This window comes from Anguilla anguilla, chromosome 8 (assembly GCF_013347855.1).
Source record: "Anguilla anguilla isolate fAngAng1 chromosome 8, fAngAng1.pri, whole genome shotgun sequence".
Lineage (NCBI taxonomy): Eukaryota > Metazoa > Chordata > Actinopteri > Anguilliformes > Anguillidae > Anguilla > Anguilla anguilla.
The window spans coordinates 18,942,986-18,967,493 of NC_049208.1; the positions used below are offsets into that span (position 1 = coordinate 18,942,986).

The 24,508-nt window shown below is 38.7% G+C and overlaps 2 protein-coding genes across 4 annotated transcripts in view; both read left to right on the plus strand.

Annotated features, from left to right (window-relative positions):
- Positions 1–15,980, plus strand: part of retreg1 (reticulophagy regulator 1) — a 31,195-nt gene extending 15,215 nt beyond the window's left edge. For 2 of the 3 annotated variants that reach the window (XM_035428944.1, XM_035428946.1), the window contains 6 exons: positions 4,333–4,456; positions 5,310–5,394; positions 5,565–5,687; positions 5,933–5,997; positions 6,142–6,262; positions 6,592–8,500. In XM_035428944.1, coding sequence (XP_035284835.1) covers positions 4,333–4,456; positions 5,310–5,394; positions 5,565–5,687; positions 5,933–5,997; positions 6,142–6,262; positions 6,592–7,052 — 979 coding nt within the window. In that variant the 3' untranslated portion in view covers positions 7,053–8,500. Of the gene's footprint in view, positions 1–4,332; positions 4,457–5,309; positions 5,395–5,564; positions 5,688–5,932; positions 5,998–6,141; positions 6,263–6,591; positions 8,501–14,329 lie in introns of those variants that run through there. The other variant, XM_035428945.1, reaches the window with a different exon arrangement.
- A 3,494-nt stretch (positions 15,981–19,474) lies between these two features.
- Positions 19,475–24,296, plus strand: LOC118233337 (toll-like receptor 13). Its single transcript, XM_035428942.1, has 2 exons — positions 19,475–19,560; positions 21,176–24,296. The coding sequence occupies exon 2, from the start codon at positions 21,222–21,224 to the stop codon at positions 23,988–23,990; it is 2,769 nt and encodes a 922-aa protein (XP_035284833.1). The 5' UTR covers positions 19,475–19,560; positions 21,176–21,221; the 3' UTR covers positions 23,991–24,296.
- The last annotated feature ends 212 nt before the right edge of the window (positions 24,297–24,508 follow it).

The following is a 24,508-nucleotide window of genomic DNA, read 5'->3' on the forward strand; positions in this document are numbered from 1 at the left end:
GGCTCAGAAATAAGTAAAAACCAGAGACATCGGGCAAACCTTAAGTTTACCAAAATCATTTGTTTGGAACATTAAGAAGAAAGAGAGCACTGGTGAGCCCAGAAATCGCAAAGGGCCTGGTTTGCAGGAGCATATGGGTATCCGCCTCCTCATGGGAATATTTCAGCTCTTCAACAACATTCCAATCTTTTTTGCTCAGACAATAGCATGTCTCTCCACAGCTTGCAAATAGCTGCTTGTCCTGAAGCTTTACCCGGTTCTCTGCTAGCTTCCACTGGTCCACGATGAATGTTATCAAGGCTGTTTTGCTGTCTGTATTACTTAACAGCTTTCTCCACTGCACAACATTGTGTCCCGGGGCAATGTTCTTCCATTGAGTGCTACTTGCTGAACCACGACTGCGTCTCTCAGCATTCTTGATTGATGTTTTCCAGTACACATCAAACACCACATCTATCCGCTTACTGTTTCCTCCTTCATGCAATGCTAGGTTCAGCACAGAACCATCAATCTCTCCAAAAGTCTTGCCTTCACCTTTCAGTTTCTGAACAAGGCTCATTCCATCAATGATGCATGCAGTGTGTTCTCCAATATCTTCAACTGCTGATGCTGATTTCTCTAACTCTCTTGCAAGTGCCACTTGTGGCATGATGTCACTTCTCAATTTGTGCACCTTCAGGTCATCCTTGAGTTCCTGGCAAACCTTTTCAAGTTCATCCATTATCAAATTGTCAGGGTATACCAACAGCTTTCCTTTGTCATTTTGTATGATATGTAAAGATTCACCAAATTCAGCTTCAACTTTGCAACGTAGGTGTTTCTTTGTAGAAGGTGTCAGTTGTGTTACACCACATTCAGCCATTTCTGTCACCAGTTTAGTGGTCAGGTCGGTGAATGGTACCACTGTAGGATGTTCAATCAGTCCTTCCCTAATGTATGCAAAAACTTTATAGAGTGCCATTCTTTCCACCGCTTGATAAGGGGATTCTGCTCTGTCCAAGTTAATTTCACTAATGTCTTTGTCTGTATCTAGATCCTTTGTGTACACCCTGTAGCAGGATCTGTGGAAATGACCTTCAGCTGCTACTAGTTCACGACTGACTATGGCTAGCAACCTGGTATCACCTTTCCTGACAGCCGCTCTCCTGATTGTCTCATCAGCTCTCAACTCTGTGCATTTTGTCAGACTCTGTTTTGTCCTTTGGCCTTTCAAATACTTGCTACATTTGTCACAAAATATACATTTGGCCTCATACACCCTTGATGGCTGTGGACCTTGTCTAGTGGATTTTCTTAAGTCTTCTGTGAGAGATACCTCCATGCACTCTACTCCTGCCGAATGGCTGAAGCTAAGTAGGTGTGGGATTGGTTAGTACTTGGATGGGAGAGCACCAGGGAATATTGAGTTGCTGCTGGAAGTGGTGTTGGTGGCAAAGCAGGGGGCAATCTTCCCTCTGGTCAAATAAACCCCAATGCCCCAGTGCAGTGATGGGGACACTGTGCTGTAGGAGTTGCCGTCTTTCGGATGAGACGTTAAACCGAGGTCCTGACTCACTGTGGTCATTAAAGATCCCAGCTATTGAATCCTTCCTATTCACAGATATCTTGTGTATCACATCACACACAAATTCTGTGGCATTGTATTGATTGCATTGTCATTTTCATTATTAATAACTGCAACTGCTGGACAAAACAACAATGTTTGTTCAACTCTTAACAGATAACATTTGGTCCCACATTCCAGAGTGGGACCAAATGTTATCTGTTAAGAGTTGAACAAACATTGGACATTTCCTTGGAATAGCAGCAGTTGAATGCATGTGGGTTTCAGATGGCAGTACCAGCTACAGACTGGCCAACAGTAGATTCAAGCTGATATCTGCCATTTTGGTGAACAACATGGACCGTGTTGAAGTAAACAATTCCGGCACATCGCAGAGACACTCACAGGGGTTATAATTGTATAATGAATGTTGGTTATCTGCTGCTTAGTTGCCTCCAGCATTTTCAGCCACTCGGCTGCGTGTATTGCCCAGCACAGAACGACCAGCCTGCTTTCAATTAACAGGAGAATTAGCACGGTGTGAAATGGTGGGAATCTTCTCATCTCTGGCCACTACTGTATCTCTCAGGACATTTTGCGCTATTTCACGCCTGTCTACATACAGGACAGCTGTGAGAAAAAAGTCTGTCTGTCTGCGAGCTGATCCTTCATAAATATAGCCAATGTTATTCAATCTGCTCACCCTTTGCTTTCAACCACTTGCCCTAGACACAGAGAAGGACTCAGCAATTGTATACATGCATGTTAGGACCCAATGACTTTCAAGCCTATGCCTTTATAGCAAGGGTTTTCACTCTCAGTCCACTTGGAAAACTGGTTTTGAGTTAACATAATTGCTAACTCTGAAGCGTAACAAGCTGTTAAATGTTAAATGTTTGTAATAAAGCACTTCTAGAAAACAATGCTCATTATGTCTTAAGGTCACATTATGTCACTAATTGCTTAAAAAATTAAGAATAAATGTCACATATTCACATCCCAGGTCATTTATGCTCGTTTCACACCAAAGCAACAACCTGGGGAATGCCTGTGTGTTTGCTGTTGGTGTGAATGGGTCAACCCACGTTACCCGACCATGATCCGTGGCCCTAGTGATGACGTGCAACTGATATGGGTTTGACATAGCTCGGCTTCGGTAGAAATGGGGGTACCAGGTTTTGAACAAATATGTTTTAATTACAGACCAGGGACTATAAAAACCACATTAATAAGTTAATCACTAAATTTCTAAATCTTTTCACTGAGGTATAGGAGGTATCTGGGGTGGGGGGTGGGGGTGGGGGTTGGAGGTGAAGGTGGTGAAACCCCCTTTACAGCTACCTAGAAATAGATCTGTTTAGGTCTGTTCTCTTCAGGCTACTGCCTGGAGTTGTTATTGACATTGTTGGCAAGTTGTTGATTGGCTGTGAGCTGTTGCTGGGGATAACTTGTTGGCCTGTGCACATGTGAGAGCTTTTCATGAACTGTGCCCACTCTTTCTAATTGAGACAGCACCTCTCATTTGATTGCCATTAGTGTTAATGTCGCCAAGGCACACATTTCTGTTACCCAGAATCTGACATTGATGTCTGGAGAAGTATAGAACTGACTAACCACTTGTTTTGAGTACAGTCTTACCATATGTGGAAAAATAGGATGCACCACAGTCAATCCCAGGTTCAGGAACTAACCTCCTGATCATAGGCCTGAATTTCATGTGTTTATGACCCCTTGGATGTTCCAGAGGTTCTGCGTTTGATTCATCTGAGAAGTCATTTTTTTGTGACAGGCATCTTTACAGAAGTCTTCTCAAGGAGAACCAACAAACACATACATGCCTTGTGACATAAAGTATATCTCAGAGATTATCTCACATTTCCTTATCCACAATCTTGGGAACCATGTCCACATCCAATGAGATGGCTGCTATAATAAGAGCTTTGGGTGGTGGGGGTCTTCCAACTGCAATTATCTTTTAGAAATAATGTTTTAAAATTATTTTCCCTTTGTTTCCTGCCTAGTACAGCACTACTGCTTGCAGCACTGAAAGCAAAGGCTTGTGGTAAATTGCAAATTTACTTTAATAAATTTTGGGAACTTTTGCTCTTAGAATTGAATGATTTAGATACTTAGACGTTTTGTTGACTGTCAGTCTCTTCAAAGTGAAGTGACTTGACTACTTAAACATGTTATTCCAAAATGGCACTCAAGCCTTTTAAGTAGATATTTTTGTCCAACAAATCCAAACAAAGGATATCAAATATCTTTAAATGGTTTATATGATGATGTAAATAGTCACAATCTTTATGTATCATACTGGTAATACAATAATAATATTTTTTTCTTTTCTTGATTTTCTATGCTTGAACATGTCTGTACTGTACAATTTACCCTGGTAGATTGTTCAGTAATTATAGCTCGTTAGATATTTACATGCTGGACACTATACCATGAAGACATAATTAGCATAATTACAACATTAAACATTAACAATTAGCAGAGGATCAATATGTCTGTCAATACTTTTGCATGTGAGAAACTTCTAGTTCTCTAGTTCGTCAGAATTCATATGTTATGTCTTATCTATAGTGATAAACACATCTTGGTTATTAACACTGTTAATTTTTATTCAGTGTTTATAGCTCAGTAGTGATGCTGTGTTCCTTTCAGTTTTGCATGCAGTTTGACGGTGATGATTTGATTACCTGATTTGAAAGAATATCTTTGCAAGTCAACTGGCTTTGGCCTTCTGTGCAGGACTGTTTGACTGAACTTGTGTTTGTGTTCAGCTGGGAAGTCATTGACTCCAGCCAGGAGAACAGGGAAGAGGCCAGCCAGCTCACAGACTCCTGGTTGAGCTGCAAGCTGCTCCTCCAGGAAATGTCCTATTTCAAGCAGCAGAACCCTGGAAAGGTATGTCTAAAAACCTGAAGCTGAAAGCAAAGATAAGCTATGTTGTAGGCAGCGTTTCTCCTAGATGTTTAAAAAAAAAAAAAAAAGAAGGAAAAAAAGAAAAACAAACTGGACCACAAAACCACTGATTTCAACACATTTAATGCATATACTACACATTTCAAATGAGATTTGATTACATTGACTTTGGGTGGATTGAACACAGATAACCAACATGTAATGGTTGACAGTAGATTAAATCTCTCTCTCTCTCTCTCTCTCTCTCTCTCTCTCTCTCTCTCTCACCCTAATGATCATATGAAATGAAAATTACCATGTGATACAGTCGCATGCGCCATGGTCACATGGTGGTTTCTTCCAAATAGCTCATTTCATTTGAGCTCTCCAGCTGGCATTTGGAACTAACGATAAAACAGTGTATGGCTGTAAAGGTACACCGCCACATATCAGAGGTGACCCAGGAGCCTGTATCTTTTTTAACTTCAAGCCTGGGAAACATAAAAAGTCATTTATTACAATTTTTATGGAAATAAACATTAACCACAAATGGCAAATCTAAGAATGAAAGGTCCGATGCTTCGAAAGCAATGATGTTACAGTAATAGATCAGTATCTGGGACCAGAGCTTGACCGTTTTTCTTTTGGCCTAAATTCAGACATGACCGTTCCAAAGCCAGCTGTCATATGGATCTACGCCGCTGGTGAACCTGTCATCGGCAACGCTGTTTATTGCTGTGGAATGACGTGGTCTTGGTTCAGGGCCCAGTGACCAGTGGTTAATGAGAGAGGGGGAACCCTGACTGAAGGATGGTTCTGCCAGCTAGGGAAACTGACTGGTATTTTTGGGTTTCAGTTCTGCCTCCTAGCCTGCAGCTTCTGCTCCTTCTTTGCCGTTCTGGGACGTTACATTCCAGGAATCGTCATTTCTTACATAGCGGGTGAGTTCATTACAACATGGCATGTTAGACTGCGTGATTACATCACTTAAATACAATTTAAGACTTGTGGGAACACTAGAAAAAGTTCACATGGGGGTCAGAATAACCCCATTTCCAACTTAACAGTATTCATGAATTAATTTTAAATGAAACGGTTGTCCTCCCCTCAGTTCTGGCTGTCTTCCTCTGGCCACTGCTGTCGTCCCATGAGTTTGGGCTGTGGGTGGATTCAGTTCTGCAGAAACTGGATTTTGGAGTCGGGGACTTCCTTCAGAGAATCAAAGAAAACCATGGTAAGAAAGGGTCCTTGCCAAAATTCAATAATAATAATAATAATAATAATAATAATAATAATAATAATAATAATAATAATAAAACATATTAAACATGTACAATATATTCAATGAAGTAACACCAATAGGATTCTTATATAAGGAAGTAAATATTAATCCATAATATATTTCATTAATGTAGATTTACATCTCAGAGTGTGGTTATCACATATTCAGGTCATGTGGTTCTGTGTTGGCTCTTTCAGAAAAAAGAATGAGTCAGAGACAAGAGGAGAGCAGCGATACTGACCTATCTGCACTTTTCCCCAAGGTTTGTTCTGACCTCATCATTTCCATGCAAATCCCTCCTGCTCTTATTTCAGATTCACGTCATGTGAGGCCTTCAGTATGTCTGGTCTGGAGTGTTGATGTTGTTTGGTCTCCTGTCTGAACACTGTCCTGTTGCTTTACTCAGCTGGACTCGTCCATTTGCAAAGAGCTCTCCATATCAGACACCGAGGTCTCCCAGGCAACCTGGACGGAGAACACCTTTGATCTGTCAGAGGGACACACTCCTGTGACTGAGGACTCAGAAGGTGAGTTCCACATTCACTCCCTCATTCTATTCCCTAACACTGTAGAATCATCTTCGACTTACCTTTGTGTTGAAGAGCAGCAAAATGCAATGCAATCACTGACAAATAGGGCATCCAATACTTTTTGTGCTCATTGCCCTCAAGAATTATGAATGGGCCACTTGCCGTCCCTTCCTAGCTGAAGACATCAGTAAATCTATGCAGTCTCGTCACCTCTAAGTTTTGTCAGATTGAATGCAGCCTAAGGAACCCCTTATAGCACAGTGCATTGAAAAGATGAACAAAGACACAAGCGGTTTGTGATGTTCCTGTCTGTCCCTTGACTTTAGATTTGGATCCCCACAATGGCCAAGATGAGGCGTTCGCCAGTCGGCTCCCAGAGTTCCCGTCGGTGGAGAACGGGACGTGGACCAACAGCGACGACGACGATCTGAGCCTGGGCCTGCAGGCCCCACCGCCCATGGGGAGCACGCGCCCCCAGCAGCAGGCCCCTGGGTCCCTGGCGATGGAGCTGATGGACAGGATGGCCGGGGATGTAATAGTGGCAGCGGTGACAGCGGCCATCCAGGAGCAGCTGGAGCCCCGCCCCGCCGGACCCCGGCCCACAGGCTCGCATCAGCCTCTGGACTTCACCGAGGACTCGGACAGTGAGGCAGAGGGCTTTGAGCTGCTGGACCAATCAGAGCTGGAGCAGCTGCAAGGTGAGCTGGGCCTGGAGAGAGTGGCCCAGGAAGCCCCTCCCAAGCCCTCTAAACCCTCCCTCTTCTCAAGACTGCTGGGACGCCACTGATAACGAGGCTGTGGGCGGAGCCGTGGGAGCAGGTGGGGCCCCGCACAAGGAAGACTATGAGGGTCAACGGCAGGGGAGGCCAATACAAGACATGGTATTCCTTTCTTTCTTTCCAGTAGAACCAAATCATCCTGAATCAAACTGTTGATAGAAGTGATAACCCTTGGATGGAAGTGCAGGAGGGGTTGCTTTGGACCCCAAAGTAGGTGTTTCTGAAAGAGTCCGTGACTTTAGCGACCCGCTACTCCCAACCTGTTTTGCTACAACAAGCAGCTGGACTAGCTAGGGTTAGCATCACAGGTGCAACTGTCAAAGGACTAAGCTGTGTGCTTCCTGTCCCACTGCCGAATCCTTCTGGTCTGTCACAACCTGTGGGTACCAGCTAACCTCGGTTGGTCCATGGTACTTCACCGTGCCCTCACACATAAAGACAAACAGCCAGATCTCAGTAATGCCACCTTGTGTTTGGAGATGTAATCAGTGTACTCTTTGACAGGGAAATGTAATCAGCATACTCTGTGTGCAGATTCTGAACTGATTCACCACAATACAACACATCCATGTTAGAAGCATGAAAGGATTATTCCCAGTGAGGCTGAATCTACTGAAGAACCTTCATGTCTACTTTTTAATTTTTTACTTTAGCATTAATGCATTTTTCACACTATTTTAAGGGCCTTTTCAGACTAAAGCCATTTAATATATACATAAGTACTTAAGCTTTAAGCTTTAAATGTATGATATCAAATTAGAAAATGCATAGACGCATTGACATTTTGGTTGTTTGTACAGCCCTTAGGTAAAGAAAGTAAAATTGCAAAATAATCTGAAAATATTAAAAGTACATTTGTAACACTGCAATTATTTCTGGTTTTATTTTACCAATTTGTGACTTATTCTATGCCTGTTTATCAGTTAATTAAACATTGTTATTACATTACTAGAAAGTAATACTTAATTCAGGTCCCTTAAATAGTCTGCCAAACAAATATCTCTTAACTGTTACCTATTTTGCTGGAAATCATGAAGCACTTCTTGTTTTGTTTCACCTAGATGGTCTACTGTAATAGATTTTTAATGAAGTAATATCAATAGGTATTGCATGGATAATCCTGTTTTATGTCCCCACATTGTATATTTTGTATTTGAACTTGAACGTAGAGATTTGCATAACCTATGCACTTCATACAAAATTGAAATTGAATAGACATCTTTCAAATGTGGAGAGTTTCTAAATTAATAAAATAAGTTAAAGACCTTTGATTTTACTTAAAGTGTGATCCTAGTAGAATCACTTCAGCTCATAGCAAAGGCAGTCATGGACATTTTAAAATATAAAAATGGCATTAAAATGATTGTATGGTAAAAAAAAAAAAAAACTTTTAGTGTCTGATTTCTTTTCCTAAACTCCGGGTACATATAATTAGAGCGCATCACAGTTTCATCTTCATAAACACGACAAGGTGCATATTAAACTGTTCTGCATTTGAGTACATTCATGTTTTAAAGAGGATTGCAGGACATGGTAATGTTGTTTTGTTTTTAAATGAATAATGTTTTAAGATTGGACACATTCTGAATCTACAGTAGAAATTGTCATTTTTAATTGCATTCTGCATTTACTGAAATTGTCTTAACAATTTAGTATATAATAATTAATAATCTAATAATAATAATAATATAATAATAATATCTATCTATCTATATATATATATATATATATATATATATATATATATATATATATATATATATATTTGTAAAAGGCGCAATGATAAAGCCTTGTAATCCTACCATCTTGATGACCACTGGATGGAGTTGGAGGCCCAATCAACCTCACACCCCCCCCCCCCCCCCCCCCCCCACACAATAATTTCTGCACTTAAATAGCACTCCATATTCTTCTCTGAAAGAAGAAAACTGTTTGACTGAACATACAAAACCCGTAAGAGTCACTTCTCTGTTTGCAATGTATGATATGATGTAGTAATATCCTGGAATATTTTCAGGGAATGCACTGTTTGTATTTAAATGTGGCACTGATTGATTGTGTACATCTTCTGTTTGATGTATTCTGATTTAAAACCATCTATGTTCACATTTGCAACACACTTACCACAAGAACCCAGGAAAGAGAATGTACATGCTTAAGGCAGGGAAGACATATTACAATAAACAACGATAACAATATTTAAAGAGAGCCTCTATCATTTAGCTTCCATTTCATCTTTTTGAAGGGATGTTGGCTGTACTGTATATCGAGGGATGTGGTTTTCATGGTCGTTTATTTGCATGAATGTATTTGCATTCAACTAGATGTCTTGGTATGAAGTAAGCAAATTTTGAAATTAGGAATTAATTAAGAATACCTCATTCCTTTATAGACAAATGAGATTTATTCCTAATTTACCATATTCTACGTTTTATCATATATTTTGTTTATCTAGATGTGCTCTTTAAGGAAATCAAAGTCATATTTGGAAATCACAAGTGAAGAAAAAACATCTTGAAATTCATCAGCTACCCTTGTAAGTCTGTGGTACCACTGTTTTGTTAAAATTTAAACCTATTATCACCTACAACAGCTCACGTGTGCTTAAAAGGTCTAGGTCAAATCCAGAGATCAGCTAAACTCAGTTAATGTAATTTCATATAGGAGATATTCCCATGCTGTAATGTCTCCAGAAAGTTGCTTGAAAAATAAAGCAGAACTCTTTTTCCCCTATGAGGTAAAACATTTACAGAGGAACTAGAAAGACGGAAGTGACTGTTCTGTACAAATTTTAGTTTCAGTGTTAAGCATTTGAAAGAAAGTGCCAGTAGAGTTTTATGTCAACATTAAACATAATTAATGATTACAAACGTGACATAAGATCTATGTTATCACACGTTTTCTGAGAGAGAAAGTGGAGAAATTACTTTTAAAGTCAATGTAGGATAGAAGTCACTGCTATGTACTGGTAAAGAAATAATTAAATTGAAACGTATTTGTATTAGGGATCATTCTAATTAAGATTTAAAAAACCATAAGCTTAATTTCCCACTTAAAGTTTCAATCATGTATTAGCAATGCACAAAAGAATTGTGATTTTTTTGCATGCACTTTCAAAATGCAAATTGCTTGACATAAACAATCATACCTCATAAAATCAGTATATATCATATAATTTTGTGAATATGTGTGCATGTGTACAACTGATAAACCCATGAAAATCAGCATGAGAATCATCATACTAATTTAAAAGAGGAATCCCATTATGTTTTATACCCCACATGGTTTATGACATTTAAAACTATTAAATTGTGAAAATAATCTCTACATTTCGTATATTTAGCATCTTTTAGTTGACTTGTTAGTTTCTAGCTCCTTTAAAATCTGCCTTATTACAAGTGTTCGATATGCCCTACTTCACAGCATATCATTCATTTTTATGGATTGTAACAAATCAGTTTTTGTTTTACTGTCAAATAAAAGGTAAATCTTATTAAACATCTGACTGTGTTAAAAGTCATCATGTGAGATTTTATCATACACTAATTTCTGTCTTTATATATATATATATATATATGACTTCAGCTGTGTCTTCATATATACTATAATATAGTGCAATGTCTACAGTTAAGAAAACCGCATTACATCCATTTCAGTTTTGAAATACAAACATGAAAATTGGCTTTTGATTAAATACCAAAATTTTCATTTTAATCTATCTGACATGTTGCGCATCTGGCTTCTCCTCTCACAGATATCATTTGCAAAATCCTGTTGCAGCAGGCCTCCCCTTGAAGAAGAGGTTTAAGATGTGCAAAAACAAACTTGTATTCATACTTCTTCCATTTCTAATTTATGATAATGTTTCCCTGGCCATATTCTAACCTTATCACTCATGAGCTGAACAGGAAAACTGATCCTAGATCTGGAGTTCTTTATTAATATTGGCCCAGATTACATTATTTTCCAGATAAACAACCCAGCTCTGGAACATTCCTGATTCAAAAGGCAGACCCCTGCATACTGTGAAAATAGAGGGCCCAGTGATAAAATTGGGCCCTCTGTTCACTGTTTTATGAACTTCTGTCGGTCGCTTGTGGTATTAATAGATCACTGTGCGTCTACAGTGGAAAATTTTAACACAAAGTTTCATTTCCCTGCAGTCCCTCCATTTGTATTGTGGCTGTTTCCCCATCTTTTGAAATTGGGGTGGGAGGGGGAGGGTTTGCTGTGTGTCATAGGTGTGTGCTGAAGCTGCATGCAGGGATGTCCAGGGAAATAGTTCTGCATCAAAGCAGCCACTGCCCTCTCCATGTAATGTGCACACATGTGGTTGCACACCTGTTGGTCAGCTACAGTCAAATGAGTAATTAACAATTAGTGCAGCATTCATGAAAGGAGATCACACTAGAGAAGATTTAGGCAATCCTAACCTTCGCAGTTAATGTGTACACCATGTTCACACAGAAACTCTCTTTTAGTCTCCTACTAAGATATCTCAGTATCATACTTGAATACTGCACGTGTCAAGAGTAGAATAGTTACTGACCAACAATAAGTCAGTAATGAGTGTGACTGGCCAACTATACTGAGACCAATAGTGAACTCTTTGATAAATTGCAATGGATAATAGCAATTGAATATTATCAAATAACAGGCGACACTGTAGATTAAATGAGAAGCATGGGTTTTCATTATTAACACAAATTACACAGTATAGACTACACCGTCCACATCAAAATGATGGTTAACAAATTTTCACTTAAATTTCAATTATGGCAATATATGCACGGAAAACAAATTTTCACTGTACTTGTTTTATGGGAGTGGGTATTCATCTGTTGCTCTTACAAGAAAAGACAACACTGTCTTCTTTCCAACACTTCTGCTTTTTCATGATCGGAAATCACAAACCTGAAGAAGTGAAACCGAAGGCTGTCAGAACATAAGAAGGACCAAGTGCATATCTTTTCAGAACAGATACGCTTGTTAACAACAGCTGGACTTAAAGGTAATTTTTAAAACATTATATTTAGATATGATTACTTAGAATTGTGCTTTTGAAGTGACTTGTATTATTCTTTATATGACATGCAGTAATATCCCATCTGGACCAATTTCATCTTAAAAAAAGATTTCTGTAAACAGTCTACTCAAGGGTTAATAGTATTCACATTGTATTGACAATGTGGCCCTGTACGAGCAACAATATTGGAAATATACTTTTATTCATTTTTTATCCTAACTGTACTGCACACTTGACTTATCTGAGTTCCTGATTGGATTTAGTGTTAATATTCTGAGATTGAGCTTTGGATAAAAGTACAATTTATGATATTCTGTATTCTTGAAAACCAGTAATAACACCATAAACAACATGTATGTATGTATGTGTGTATGTGTGTATGTATGTATGTATGCATGTGTACGTGTGTATGTATGTATGTATGTATGTATATGTGTATATATGTATGTATGTACGTATGTGTATGTGTGTATGTATGTATGTATGTGTGCGTGTATGTATGTATGTGCATATGTGTGTATGTATGTATGTATGTATGTATGTATGTATGTATGCGTGTATGTATGTATGTGTATATGCGTGTGTGTGTATGTATGTATGTATGTATGCATGCATGTAGAGAAATGAGCGATGCGCATAGAGTGCACAACGAGTTCTGTCAGACAACTGTTGCTGCTGCAGTCTCGCCTGTTTTCGTAATCCACCAATCACATACAACACTCATCCATAGTTATACTTATCCAATCACATGCACACATCACCAATGGAGCACCTTTTTAAACCAACAATGAAAACCTCCAGTACTGCTTGCATGCACTGCTTTTGCACTGCTGCACAGAATTGCGCTCACTCTGGCACTGCCTGTTGATTAAAGGTGCTTCTAGATACTGGGGGGGGGGGGGGGGGTTCTGATATTACTCCAGTTTACTAGGCAAGGAAGGGTAGTGTACTCTGTTGCAAGCACTGTAGTACCTGAAGCAGCCAGCGCCATTCAACACCACACCAAAAATGTACTTGCATATTTATTAAATATGTAATGTAAATGTGTGAGTTGTCCTGACTGAAATGCAGTTTTCCAGACTGACATTAACTACTTGAAAAGATTACAACTCAAAAATCCCTGAGATTTTTTTGAGTGAAACAAGAAAAACAAAGTAAATCCTCAGCCCTTTTATTAAAGGATATTTTAGTACAATTTTTTTTACTATGTGGAAATAACAGCACTTTTTATATGTAGGTATTATACCAAAGTAGACCACATTTGACTTAAAAGCAACCTTGTGAATCCTGTGGGACAGTTAAAGGATTAACACATAAACTGGATAAAGTCATGGTTAATAGGAATCCAAATGTCCAAATCCAAACTTCTGCATTCATTCAAATGTCTACTGTATGCCATTCCTTCAAGGACGCCAACCTGAGTTTTGAGTATTATATTTTTAAAATCCCTTTGCATGGTAGTGCAGTTGTAAAAGAATAAATTATATCAGATAAAACTTGTGAAATGTGAAAACTGCACATTTTAACTGCAACAATTTTATTTCAGGTTGCATTGTAGAACATTATTCGCTTTGTGTTGATTTCTGAATCTCTCTGCATAGGTCACCTGACATTGAGACTGCTTTGACTGTTCCTGTGGGAAAAAAGATGGCACGTTTCCTGCTCTCTCTTGCTCTCCTGCTCTTCAGCGCTGGTGCCTGCTGGTGTTATGGAATGGAAAGTTGTGCTAGTAATTATAAGGACAGTAATTCAATTTGGTGTGTCAAGAAAAACATACAAAACCTATCCCGTATCATGGACATGGTCCCACAAAATGCCACCAGAATCAACCTTTCCCAAAATAAAATAAGCACCATTCCCGTTGACATATTTAGAAAGTTCTGGAGGCTGCAAGACCTATCCCTGCAAAGGAACAATATCTCTTTCCTGAAAAGAGCTCAATTTGGAGGCCTCGTACAACTGAAGCGTTTGAACCTTTCAAGTAATATTCTATCAGAGATCCAACCAGATACATTCCAAGGGCTCACACAACTTAGGGATCTCCTCTTGTACAACAATCACATCACAAAGATTCCCACTGGATTGTTTCACTACCTCCCTCAGGTCACAACTTTGGATCTTTCACTAAACAAACTGAAATATTTGAACAGCAGTCAATGCAAGAGCAGCACGCTAGAAAACCTAGACCTTTCGTACAACAATATCTCTTGGTTGTCACTTTCAGGATTTTCTGGCCTCATTTTTCTCTGCCTCTGCCAGGAGCAGCTGGAGCCCCGCCCCGCCGGACCCCGGCCCACAGGCTCGCATCAGCCTCTGGACTTCACCGAGGACTCGGACAGTGAGGCAGAGGGCTTTGAGCTGCTGGACCAATCAGAGCTGGAGCAGCTGCAAGGTGAGCTGGGCCTGGAGAGAGTGGCCCAGGAAGCCCCTCCCAAGCCCTCTAAACCCTCCCTCTTCTCAAGACTGCTGGGACGCCACTGATAACGAGGCTGTGGGCGGAGCCGTGGGAGCAGGTGGGGCCCCGCACAAGGAAGACTATGAGGGTCAACGGCAGGGGAGGCCAATACAAGACATGGTATTCCTTTCTTTCTTTCCAGTAGAACCAAATCATCCTGAATCAAACTGTTGATAGAAGTGATAACCCTTGGATGGAAGTGCAGGAGGGGTTGCTTTGGACCCCAAAGTAGGTGTTTCTGAAAGAGTCCGTGACTTTAGCGACCCGCTACTCCCAACCTGTTTTGCTACAACAAGCAGCTGGACTAGCTAGGGTTAGCATCACAGGTGCAACTGTCAAAGGACTAAGCTGTGTGCTTCCTGTCCCACTGCCGAATCCTTCTGGTCTGTCACAACCTGTGGGTACCAGCTAACCTCGGTTGGTCCATGGTACTTCACCGTGCCCTCACACATAAAGACAAACAGCCAGATCTCAGTAATGCCACCTTGTGTTTGGAGATGTAATCAGTGTACTCTTTGACAGGGAAATGTAATCAGCATACTCTGTGTGCAGATTCTGAACTGATTCACCACAATACAACACATCCATGTTAGAAGCATGAAAGGATTATTCCCAGTGAGGCTGAATCTACTGAAGAACCTTCATGTCTACTTTTTAATTTTTTACTTTAGCATTAATGCATTTTTCACACTATTTTAAGGGCCTTTTCAGACTAAAGCCATTTAATATATACATAAGTACTTAAGCTTTAAGCTTTAAATGTATGATATCAAATTAGAAAATGCATAGACGCATTGACATTTTGGTTGTTTGTACAGCCCTTAGGTAAAGAAAGTAAAATTGCAAAATAATCTGAAAATATTAAAAGTACATTTGTAACACTGCAATTATTTCTGGTTTTATTTTACCAATTTGTGACTTATTCTATGCCTGTTTATCAGTTAATTAAACATTGTTATTACATTACTAGAAAGTAATACTTAATTCAGGTCCCTTAAATAGTCTGCCAAACAAATATCTCTTAACTGTTACCTATTTTGCTGGAAATCATGAAGCACTTCTTGTTTTGTTTCACCTAGATGGTCTACTGTAATAGATTTTTAATGAAGTAATATCAATAGGTATTGCATGGATAATCCTGTTTTATGTCCCCACATTGTATATTTTGTATTTGAACTTGAACGTAGAGATTTGCATAACCTATGCACTTCATACAAAATTGAAATTGAATAGACATCTTTCAAATGTGGAGAGTTTCTAAATTAATAAAATAAGTTAAAGACCTTTGATTTTACTTAAAGTGTGATCCTAGTAGAATCACTTCAGCTCATAGCAAAGGCAGTCATGGACATTTTAAAATATAAAAATGGCATTAAAATGATTGTATGGTAAAAAAAAAAAAAAAACTTTTAGTGTCTGATTTCTTTTCCTAAACTCCGGGTACATATAATTAGAGCGCATCACAGTTTCATCTTCATAAACACGACAAGGTGCATATTAAACTGTTCTGCATTTGAGTACATTCATGTTTTAAAGAGGATTGCAGGACATGGTAATGTTGTTTTGTTTTTAAATGAATAATGTTTTAAGATTGGACACATTCTGAATCTACAGTAGAAATTGTCATTTTTAATTGCATTCTGCATTTACTGAAATTGTCTTAACAATTTAGTATATAATAATTAATAATCTAATAATAATAATAATATAATAATAATATCTATCTATCTATATATATATATATATATATATATATATATATATATATATATATATATATATATATATTTGTAAAAGGCGCAATGATAAAGCCTTGTAATCCTACCATCTTGATGACCACTGGATGGAGTTGGAGGCCCAATCAACCTCACACCCCCCCCCCCCCCCCCCCCCCCCACACAATAATTTCTGCACTTAAATAGCACTCCATATTCTTCTCTGAAAGAAGAAAACTGTTTGACTGAACATACAAAACCCGTAAGAGTCACTTCTCTGTTTGCAATGTATGATATGATGTAGTAATATCCTGGAATATTTTCAGGGAATGCACTGTTTGTATTTAAATGTGGCACTGATTGATTGTGTACATCTTCTGTTTGATGTATTCTGATTTAAAACCATCTATGTTCACATTTGCAACACACTTACCACAAGAACCCAGGAAAGAGAATGTACATGCTTAAGGCAGGGAAGACATATTACAATAAACAACGATAACAATATTTAAAGAGAGCCTCTATCATTTAGCTTCCATTTCATCTTTTTGAAGGGATGTTGGCTGTACTGTATATCGAGGGATGTGGTTTTCATGGTCGTTTATTTGCATGAATGTATTTGCATTCAACTAGATGTCTTGGTATGAAGTAAGCAAATTTTGAAATTAGGAATTAATTAAGAATACCTCATTCCTTTATAGACAAATGAGATTTATTCCTAATTTACCATATTCTACGTTTTATCATATATTTTGTTTATCTAGATGTGCTCTTTAAGGAAATCAAAGTCATATTTGGAAATCACAAGTGAAGAAAAAACATCTTGAAATTCATCAGCTACCCTTGTAAGTCTGTGGTACCACTGTTTTGTTAAAATTTAAACCTATTATCACCTACAACAGCTCACGTGTGCTTAAAAGGTCTAGGTCAAATCCAGAGATCAGCTAAACTCAGTTAATGTAATTTCATATAGGAGATATTCCCATGCTGTAATGTCTCCAGAAAGTTGCTTGAAAAATAAAGCAGAACTCTTTTTCCCCTATGAGGTAAAACATTTACAGAGGAACTAGAAAGACGGAAGTGACTGTTCTGTACAAATTTTAGTTTCAGTGTTAAGCATTTGAAAGAAAGTGCCAGTAGAGTTTTATGTCAACATTAAACATAATTAATGATTACAAACGTGACATAAGATCTATGTTATCACACGTTTTCTGAGAGAGAAAGTGGAGAAATTACTTTTAAAGTCAATGTAGGATAGAAGTCACTGCTATGTACTGGTAAAGAAATAATTAAATTGAAACGTATTTGTATTAGGGATCATTCTAATTAAGATTTAAAAAACCATAAGCTTAATTTCCCACTTAAAGTTTCAATCATGTATTAGCAATGCACAAAAGAATTGTGATTTTTTTGCATGCACTTTCAAAATGCAAATTGCTTGACATAAACAATCATACCTCATAAAATCAGTATATATCATATAATTTTGTGAATATGTGTGCATGTGTACAACTGATAAACCCATGAAAATCAGCATGAGAATCATCATACTAATTTAAAAGAGGAATCCCATTATGTTTTATACCCCACATGGTTTATGACATTTAAAACTATTAAATTGTGAAAATAATCTCTACATTTCGTATATTTAGCATCTTTTAGTTGACTTGTTAGTTTCTAGCTCCTTTAAAATCTGCCTTATTACAAGTGTTCGATATGCCCTACTTCACAGCATATCATTCATTTTTATGGATTGTAACAAATCAGTTTTTGTTTTACTGTCAAATAAAAGGTAAATCTTATTAAACATCTGACTGTGTTAAAAGTCATCATGTGAGATTTTATCATACACTAATTTCTGTCTTTATATATATATATATATATATGACTTCAGCTGTGTCTTCATATATACTATAATATAGTGCAATGTCTACAGTTAAGAAAACCGCATTACATCCATTTCAGTTTTGAAATACAAACATGAAAATTGGCTTTTGATTAAATACCAAAATTTTCATTTTAATCTATCTGACATGTTGCGCATCTGGCTTCTCCTCTCACAGATATCATTTGCAAAATCCTGTTGCAGCAGGCCTCCCCTTGAAGAAGAGGTTTAAGATGTGCAAAAACAAACTTGTATTCATACTTCTTCCATTTCTAATTTATGATAATGTTTCCCTGGCCATATTCTAACCTTATCACTCATGAGCTGAACAGGAAAACTGATCCTAGATCTGGAGTTCTTTATTAATATTGGCCCAGATTACATTATTTTCCAGATAAACAACCCAGCTCTGGAACATTCCTGATTCAAAAGGCAGACCCCTGCATACTGTGAAAATAGAGGGCCCAGTGATAAAATTGGGCCCTCTGTTCACTGTTTTATGAACTTCTGTCGGTCGCTTGTGGTATTAATAGATCACTGTGCGTCTACAGTGGAAAATTTTAACACAAAGTTTCATTTCCCTGCAGTCCCTCCATTTGTATTGTGGCTGTTTCCCCATCTTTTGAAATTGGGGTGGGAGGGGGAGGGTTTGCTGTGTGTCATAGGTGTGTGCTGAAGCTGCATGCAGGGATGTCCAGGGAAATAGTTCTGCATCAAAGCAGCCACTGCCCTCTCCATGTAATGTGCACACATGTGGTTGCACACCTGTTGGTCAGCTACAGTCAAATGAGTAATTAACAATTAGTGCAGCATTCATGAAAGGAGATCACACTAGAGAAGATTTAGGCAATCCTAACCTTCGCAGTTAATGTGTACACCATGTTCACACAGAAACTCTCTTTTAGTCTCCTACTAAGATATCTCAGTATCATACTTGAATACTGCACGTGTCAAGAGTAGAATAGTTACTGACCAACAATAAGTCAGTAATGAGTGTGACTGGCCAACTATACTGAGACCAATAGTGAACTCTTTGATAAATTGCAATGGATAATAGCAATTGAATATTATCAAATAACAGGCGACACTGTAGATTAAATGAGAAGCATGGGTTTTCATTATTAACACAAATTACACAGTATAGACTACACCGTCCACATCAAAATGATGGTTAACAAATTTTCACTTAAATTTCAATTATGGCAATATATGCACGGAAAACAAATTTTCACTGTACTTGTTTTATGGGAGTGGGTATTCATCTGTTGCTCTTACAAGAAAAGACAACACTGTCTTCTTTCCAACACTTCTGCTTTTTCATGATCGGAAATCACAAACCTGAAGAAGTGAAACCGAAGGCTGTCAGAACATAAGAAGGACCAAGTGCATATCTTTTCAGAACAGATACGCTTGTTAACAACAGCTGGACTTAAAGGTAATTTTTAAAACATTATATTTAGATATGATTACTTAGAATTGTGCTTTTGAAGTGACTTGTATTATTCTTTATATGACATGCAGTAATATCCCATCTGGACCAATTTCATCTTAAAAAAAGATTTCTGTAAACAGTCTACTCAAGGGTTAATAGTATTCACATTGTATTGACAATGTGGCCCTGTACGAGCAACAATATTGGAAATATACTTTTATTCATTTTTTATCCTAACTGTACTGCACACTTGACTTATCTGAGTTCCTGATTGGATTTAGTGTTAATATTCTGAGATTGAGCTTTGGATAAAAGTACAATTTATGATATTCTGTATTCTTGAAAACCAGTAATAACACCATAAACAACATGTATGTATGTATGTGTGTATGTGTGTATGTATGTATGTATGCATGTGTACGTGTGTATGTATGTATGTATGTATGTATATGTGTATATATGTATGTATGTACGTATGTGTATGTGTGTATGTATGTATGTATGTGTGCGTGTATGTATGTATGTGCATATGTGTGTATGTATGTATGTATGTATGTATGTATGTATGTATGCGTGTATGTATGTATGTGTATATGCGTGTGTGTGTATGTATGTATGTATGTATGCATGCATGTAGAGAAATGAGCGATGCGCATAGAGTGCACAACGAGTTCTGTCAGACAACTGTTGCTGCTGCAGTCTCGCCTGTTTTCGTAATCCACCAATCACATACAACACTCATCCATAGTTATACTTATCCAATCACATGCACACATCACCAATGGAGCACCTTTTTAAACCAACAATGAAAACCTCCAGTACTGCTTGCATGCACTGCTTTTGCACTGCTGCACAGAATTGCGCTCACTCTGGCACTGCCTGTTGATTAAAGGTGCTTCTAGATACTGGGGGGGGGGGGGGGGTTCTGATATTACTCCAGTTTACTAGGCAAGGAAGGGTAGTGTACTCTGTTGCAAGCACTGTAGTACCTGAAGCAGCCAGCGCCATTCAACACCACACCAAAAATGTACTTGCATATTTATTAAATATGTAATGTAAATGTGTGAGTTGTCCTGACTGAAATGCAGTTTTCCAGACTGACATTAACTACTTGAAAAGATTACAACTCAAAAATCCCTGAGATTTTTTTGAGTGAAACAAGAAAAACAAAGTAAATCCTCAGCCCTTTTATTAAAGGATATTTTAGTACAATTTTTTTTACTATGTGGAAATAACAGCACTTTTTATATGTAGGTATTATACCAAAGTAGACCACATTTGACTTAAAAGCAACCTTGTGAATCCTGTGGGACAGTTAAAGGATTAACACATAAACTGGATAAAGTCATGGTTAATAGGAATCCAAATGTCCAAATCCAAACTTCTGCATTCATTCAAATGTCTACTGTATGCCATTCCTTCAAGGACGCCAACCTGAGTTTTGAGTATTATATTTTTAAAATCCCTTTGCATGGTAGTGCAGTTGTAAAAGAATAAATTATATCAGATAAAACTTGTGAAATGTGAAAACTGCACATTTTAACTGCAACAATTTTATTTCAGGTTGCATTGTAGAACATTATTCGCTTTGTGTTGATTTCTGAATCTCTCTGCATAGGTCACCTGACATTGAGACTGCTTTGACTGTTCCTGTGGGAAAAAAGATGGCACGTTTCCTGCTCTCTCTTGCTCTCCTGCTCTTCAGCGCTGGTGCCTGCTGGTGTTATGGAATGGAAAGTTGTGCTAGTAATTATAAGGACAGTAATTCAATTTGGTGTGTCAAGAAAAACATACAAAACCTATCCCGTATCATGGACATGGTCCCACAAAATGCCACCAGAATCAACCTTTCCCAAAATAAAATAAGCACCATTCCCGTTGACATATTTAGAAAGTTCTGGAGGCTGCAAGACCTATCCCTGCAAAGGAACAATATCTCTTTCCTGAAAAGAGCTCAATTTGGAGGCCTCGTACAACTGAAGCGTTTGAACCTTTCAAGTAATATTCTATCAGAGATCCAACCAGATACATTCCAAGGGCTCACACAACTTAGGGATCTCCTCTTGTACAACAATCACATCACAAAGATTCCCACTGGATTGTTTCACTACCTCCCTCAGGTCACAACTTTGGATCTTTCACTAAACAAACTGAAATATTTGAACAGCAGTCAATGCAAGAGCAGCACGCTAGAAAACCTAGACCTTTCGTACAACAATATCTCTTGGTTGTCACTTTCAGGATTTTCTGGCCTCATTTTTCTCTGCCTCTCCTTCAACCCTATTCTGCATCCAGTGCCACATCCACTTGCTCTAGCCCCTTCAATTACAAGGCTGATGCTCCAGGGGATTGCCCCTGAGGTCCTGGCTGGACTGTCAGATAAATTCAAACATGGTCTACAGGAAACTTCTTTTTCCATCTCTACCCAGAGGTCAGGCATTTCTGTGTGCGGTTTGCTAAAAGGAATGGATAATCTCAAGCGTGTGAACATTGACCTGAGTAGATTTACGTTTCCAAAAAATACTTCAGTCCTGATAGGGTGCAAAACGCCAAAATTTCTTATACTCAAGAATGCATCCCTTGGAGACTTTGAGAAATTCAGATTAGTGCAGGGCGGGGAACATACATCTCGGCTCTCACTAGTGCAGTGCGGACTTCGGAGCATTTCAGAGAAAACGTTTCAAGGCTTTCAGCGACTTTCAAATTTAAATGTGGAAGACAATGATGAACTGAATATCCATCCAAAAACTTTTTCTGTTTTCAGGCAACTGAGGAAACTCAGCCTCGACAATGTCGGGGTCAGTGAACCAAACACAGACTGGTTCCAAAACCTTTTGTATCTGGAAACACTATCCATGATGAATAATGACATGACCAAGCTTGCCCCTAATGCTTTCAGTGCACTACGCAAGCTACGGAGCCTTTCTCTGCGCCACAACTTGCTCCAGGTCATTGCCGGTCAGCCTTTCTGCAACCTCACCATGCTCACAACATTGGATCTCAGCGTTAACATAATCTACAGCATTGAGAATGGGTCTTTCACGGACCTAGTGAGGCTTAAAAACTTGAGTCTCAATGGAAACCGTATCAAAACTGTGAATCCTGACATCTTACGTGGTTTGGCGAATCTCGTAGGTTTAAATTTGTACGACAATCAGCTCCACTTCCGTGAGGGTGATTCCCCTTTTATTACACTAAAATCTCTACATGATTTAAATTTGGGTTACCAGGGTCCTATTACAATAGGAATGGGGTACTTAGGGTCCACTTTGTTTAAAGGATTAGAAAATCTACAAACACTAATCCTTACATCTGCAACCTTAATTACCTTCCATCCAAACACATTTGCCCCTCTTGTTAATTTATATAGTTTATATATTAGTGATATTACAATGACTCACAATAACTTAACGGCTCTCTTCCATCCTCTTGTGTCACTTACAGATTTGGTTTTAGGAAAGACTGGCCTTGATGGTCTTCCTGTCAGGCTGCTTCCACAAAACAACACTTTGAAATATTTTAGACTTATGTACAACCATATCCATGTATTGGAAAAGTCTGTGCTTGACAACCTACCCTTCCTCAAGTATCTTGATGTCACAGTTAACCCTTTGTCCTGCAGTTGCCAGAATGCCTGGTTCAAAAACTGGTCAGTGAAAAATTTGGAAGTCCAGGTGCCATACCTCTATGACTTCCACTGTGAAAATGATCCCACCCTGCCTCACTTTTGGGAGTTTAATGACAAAGAATGCAGCTACGACTCAGTCAATTTCAACTTCTTCCTGTCTACTGCCCTGCTGAACCTATTCATCCTTTTTTCAGGCCTCACCTGGCACAAACACCGGTCAGCACTTCGCTATCTAATCCTCCTTCTCCATTCACGTATTAGGGGGAGAAGGAAGGGCAACAAGACTTTCACCTATGACGCGTTCATCTCCTACAGCTCTTTGGATGAACCCTGGGTGATGGGGGAATTGGTACCCCACATGGAGGGACCCACGGGGAAAGGATTCCGACTGTGCCTTCACCACCGTGACTTCCGCCTGGGAGCAGCCATCTTGGAGAACATTGAGGCAGCCATCTACAGCTCACGCCGCACACTGTGCGTGGTGAGCAGGGACTTCCTGCGCAGTGAATGGTGTGCTTTGGAGTTCCAGCTGGCCAGCCTACGGCTCCTGTGTGATCGGAGCGACGTGCTGCTGCTGGTATTTCTGGAGAAGATCCCTGACCACTGTCTGTCCTCATACACCCGGCTGCGCAGGATGGTGCACAAGAACACCTATCTGCTGTGGCCTGAGGATGCTGCAGAACAGGAGGCATTTTGGATACGACTTCAGGATGCTCTAAGAGAAGATGTAGAAGAGGAGGGAGAAAGATTTGGCAGCCTCCTTGTTGAGGGCAGGAAGAAAACGAGTTTTAATGGCAATGACTGAACCTATTTCTGTCTAAGCAGAAATAAGAAGGATGATACTATTGATATAATGTGTTTGCATGTGTATACATAATTAATGAAATAATTTTTGTTGTAGCCCTATAATAATACATATAAATATAGATTTTGCAGTAGACGCGGACCCTGTGTAATCCCTTTTTTCTCACATCAAAATGTCAAAATGTCCATTGAGCCACAAGATGTATGGTGACATTTCTTAAAATGTATAAAAAGGAACATTAATATTAAAAATTACTTTTGATACAGTGCCATTTCTATAAATGACAGCTGGAAGTCTGATACCGTATGAGCATTTTGTGTGGTCATTTACTCCAGGTTTGCTACTGGGAACCAATCATACAGTCAAGCTCCTGACTGTAAAAAAGCAACCAATGACACAAGACTGACACAAGAAACAGGTCTCAAAATGAGTTAGTCCTGTTGGTCAAGATTTTGAATTTACCAAAGAACTGCTTTCTGGATAAAAAAAAATAAGAACTGAAAAAAAAAATAATGAAA

What these genes read in the sequence shown, in the direction of transcription:
- LOC118233337 (XM_035428942.1), top strand. Translation starts at nt 21,222, where the DNA reads ATGGCACGTTTCCTGCTCTCTCTTGCTCTCCTGCTCTTCAGCGCTGGT.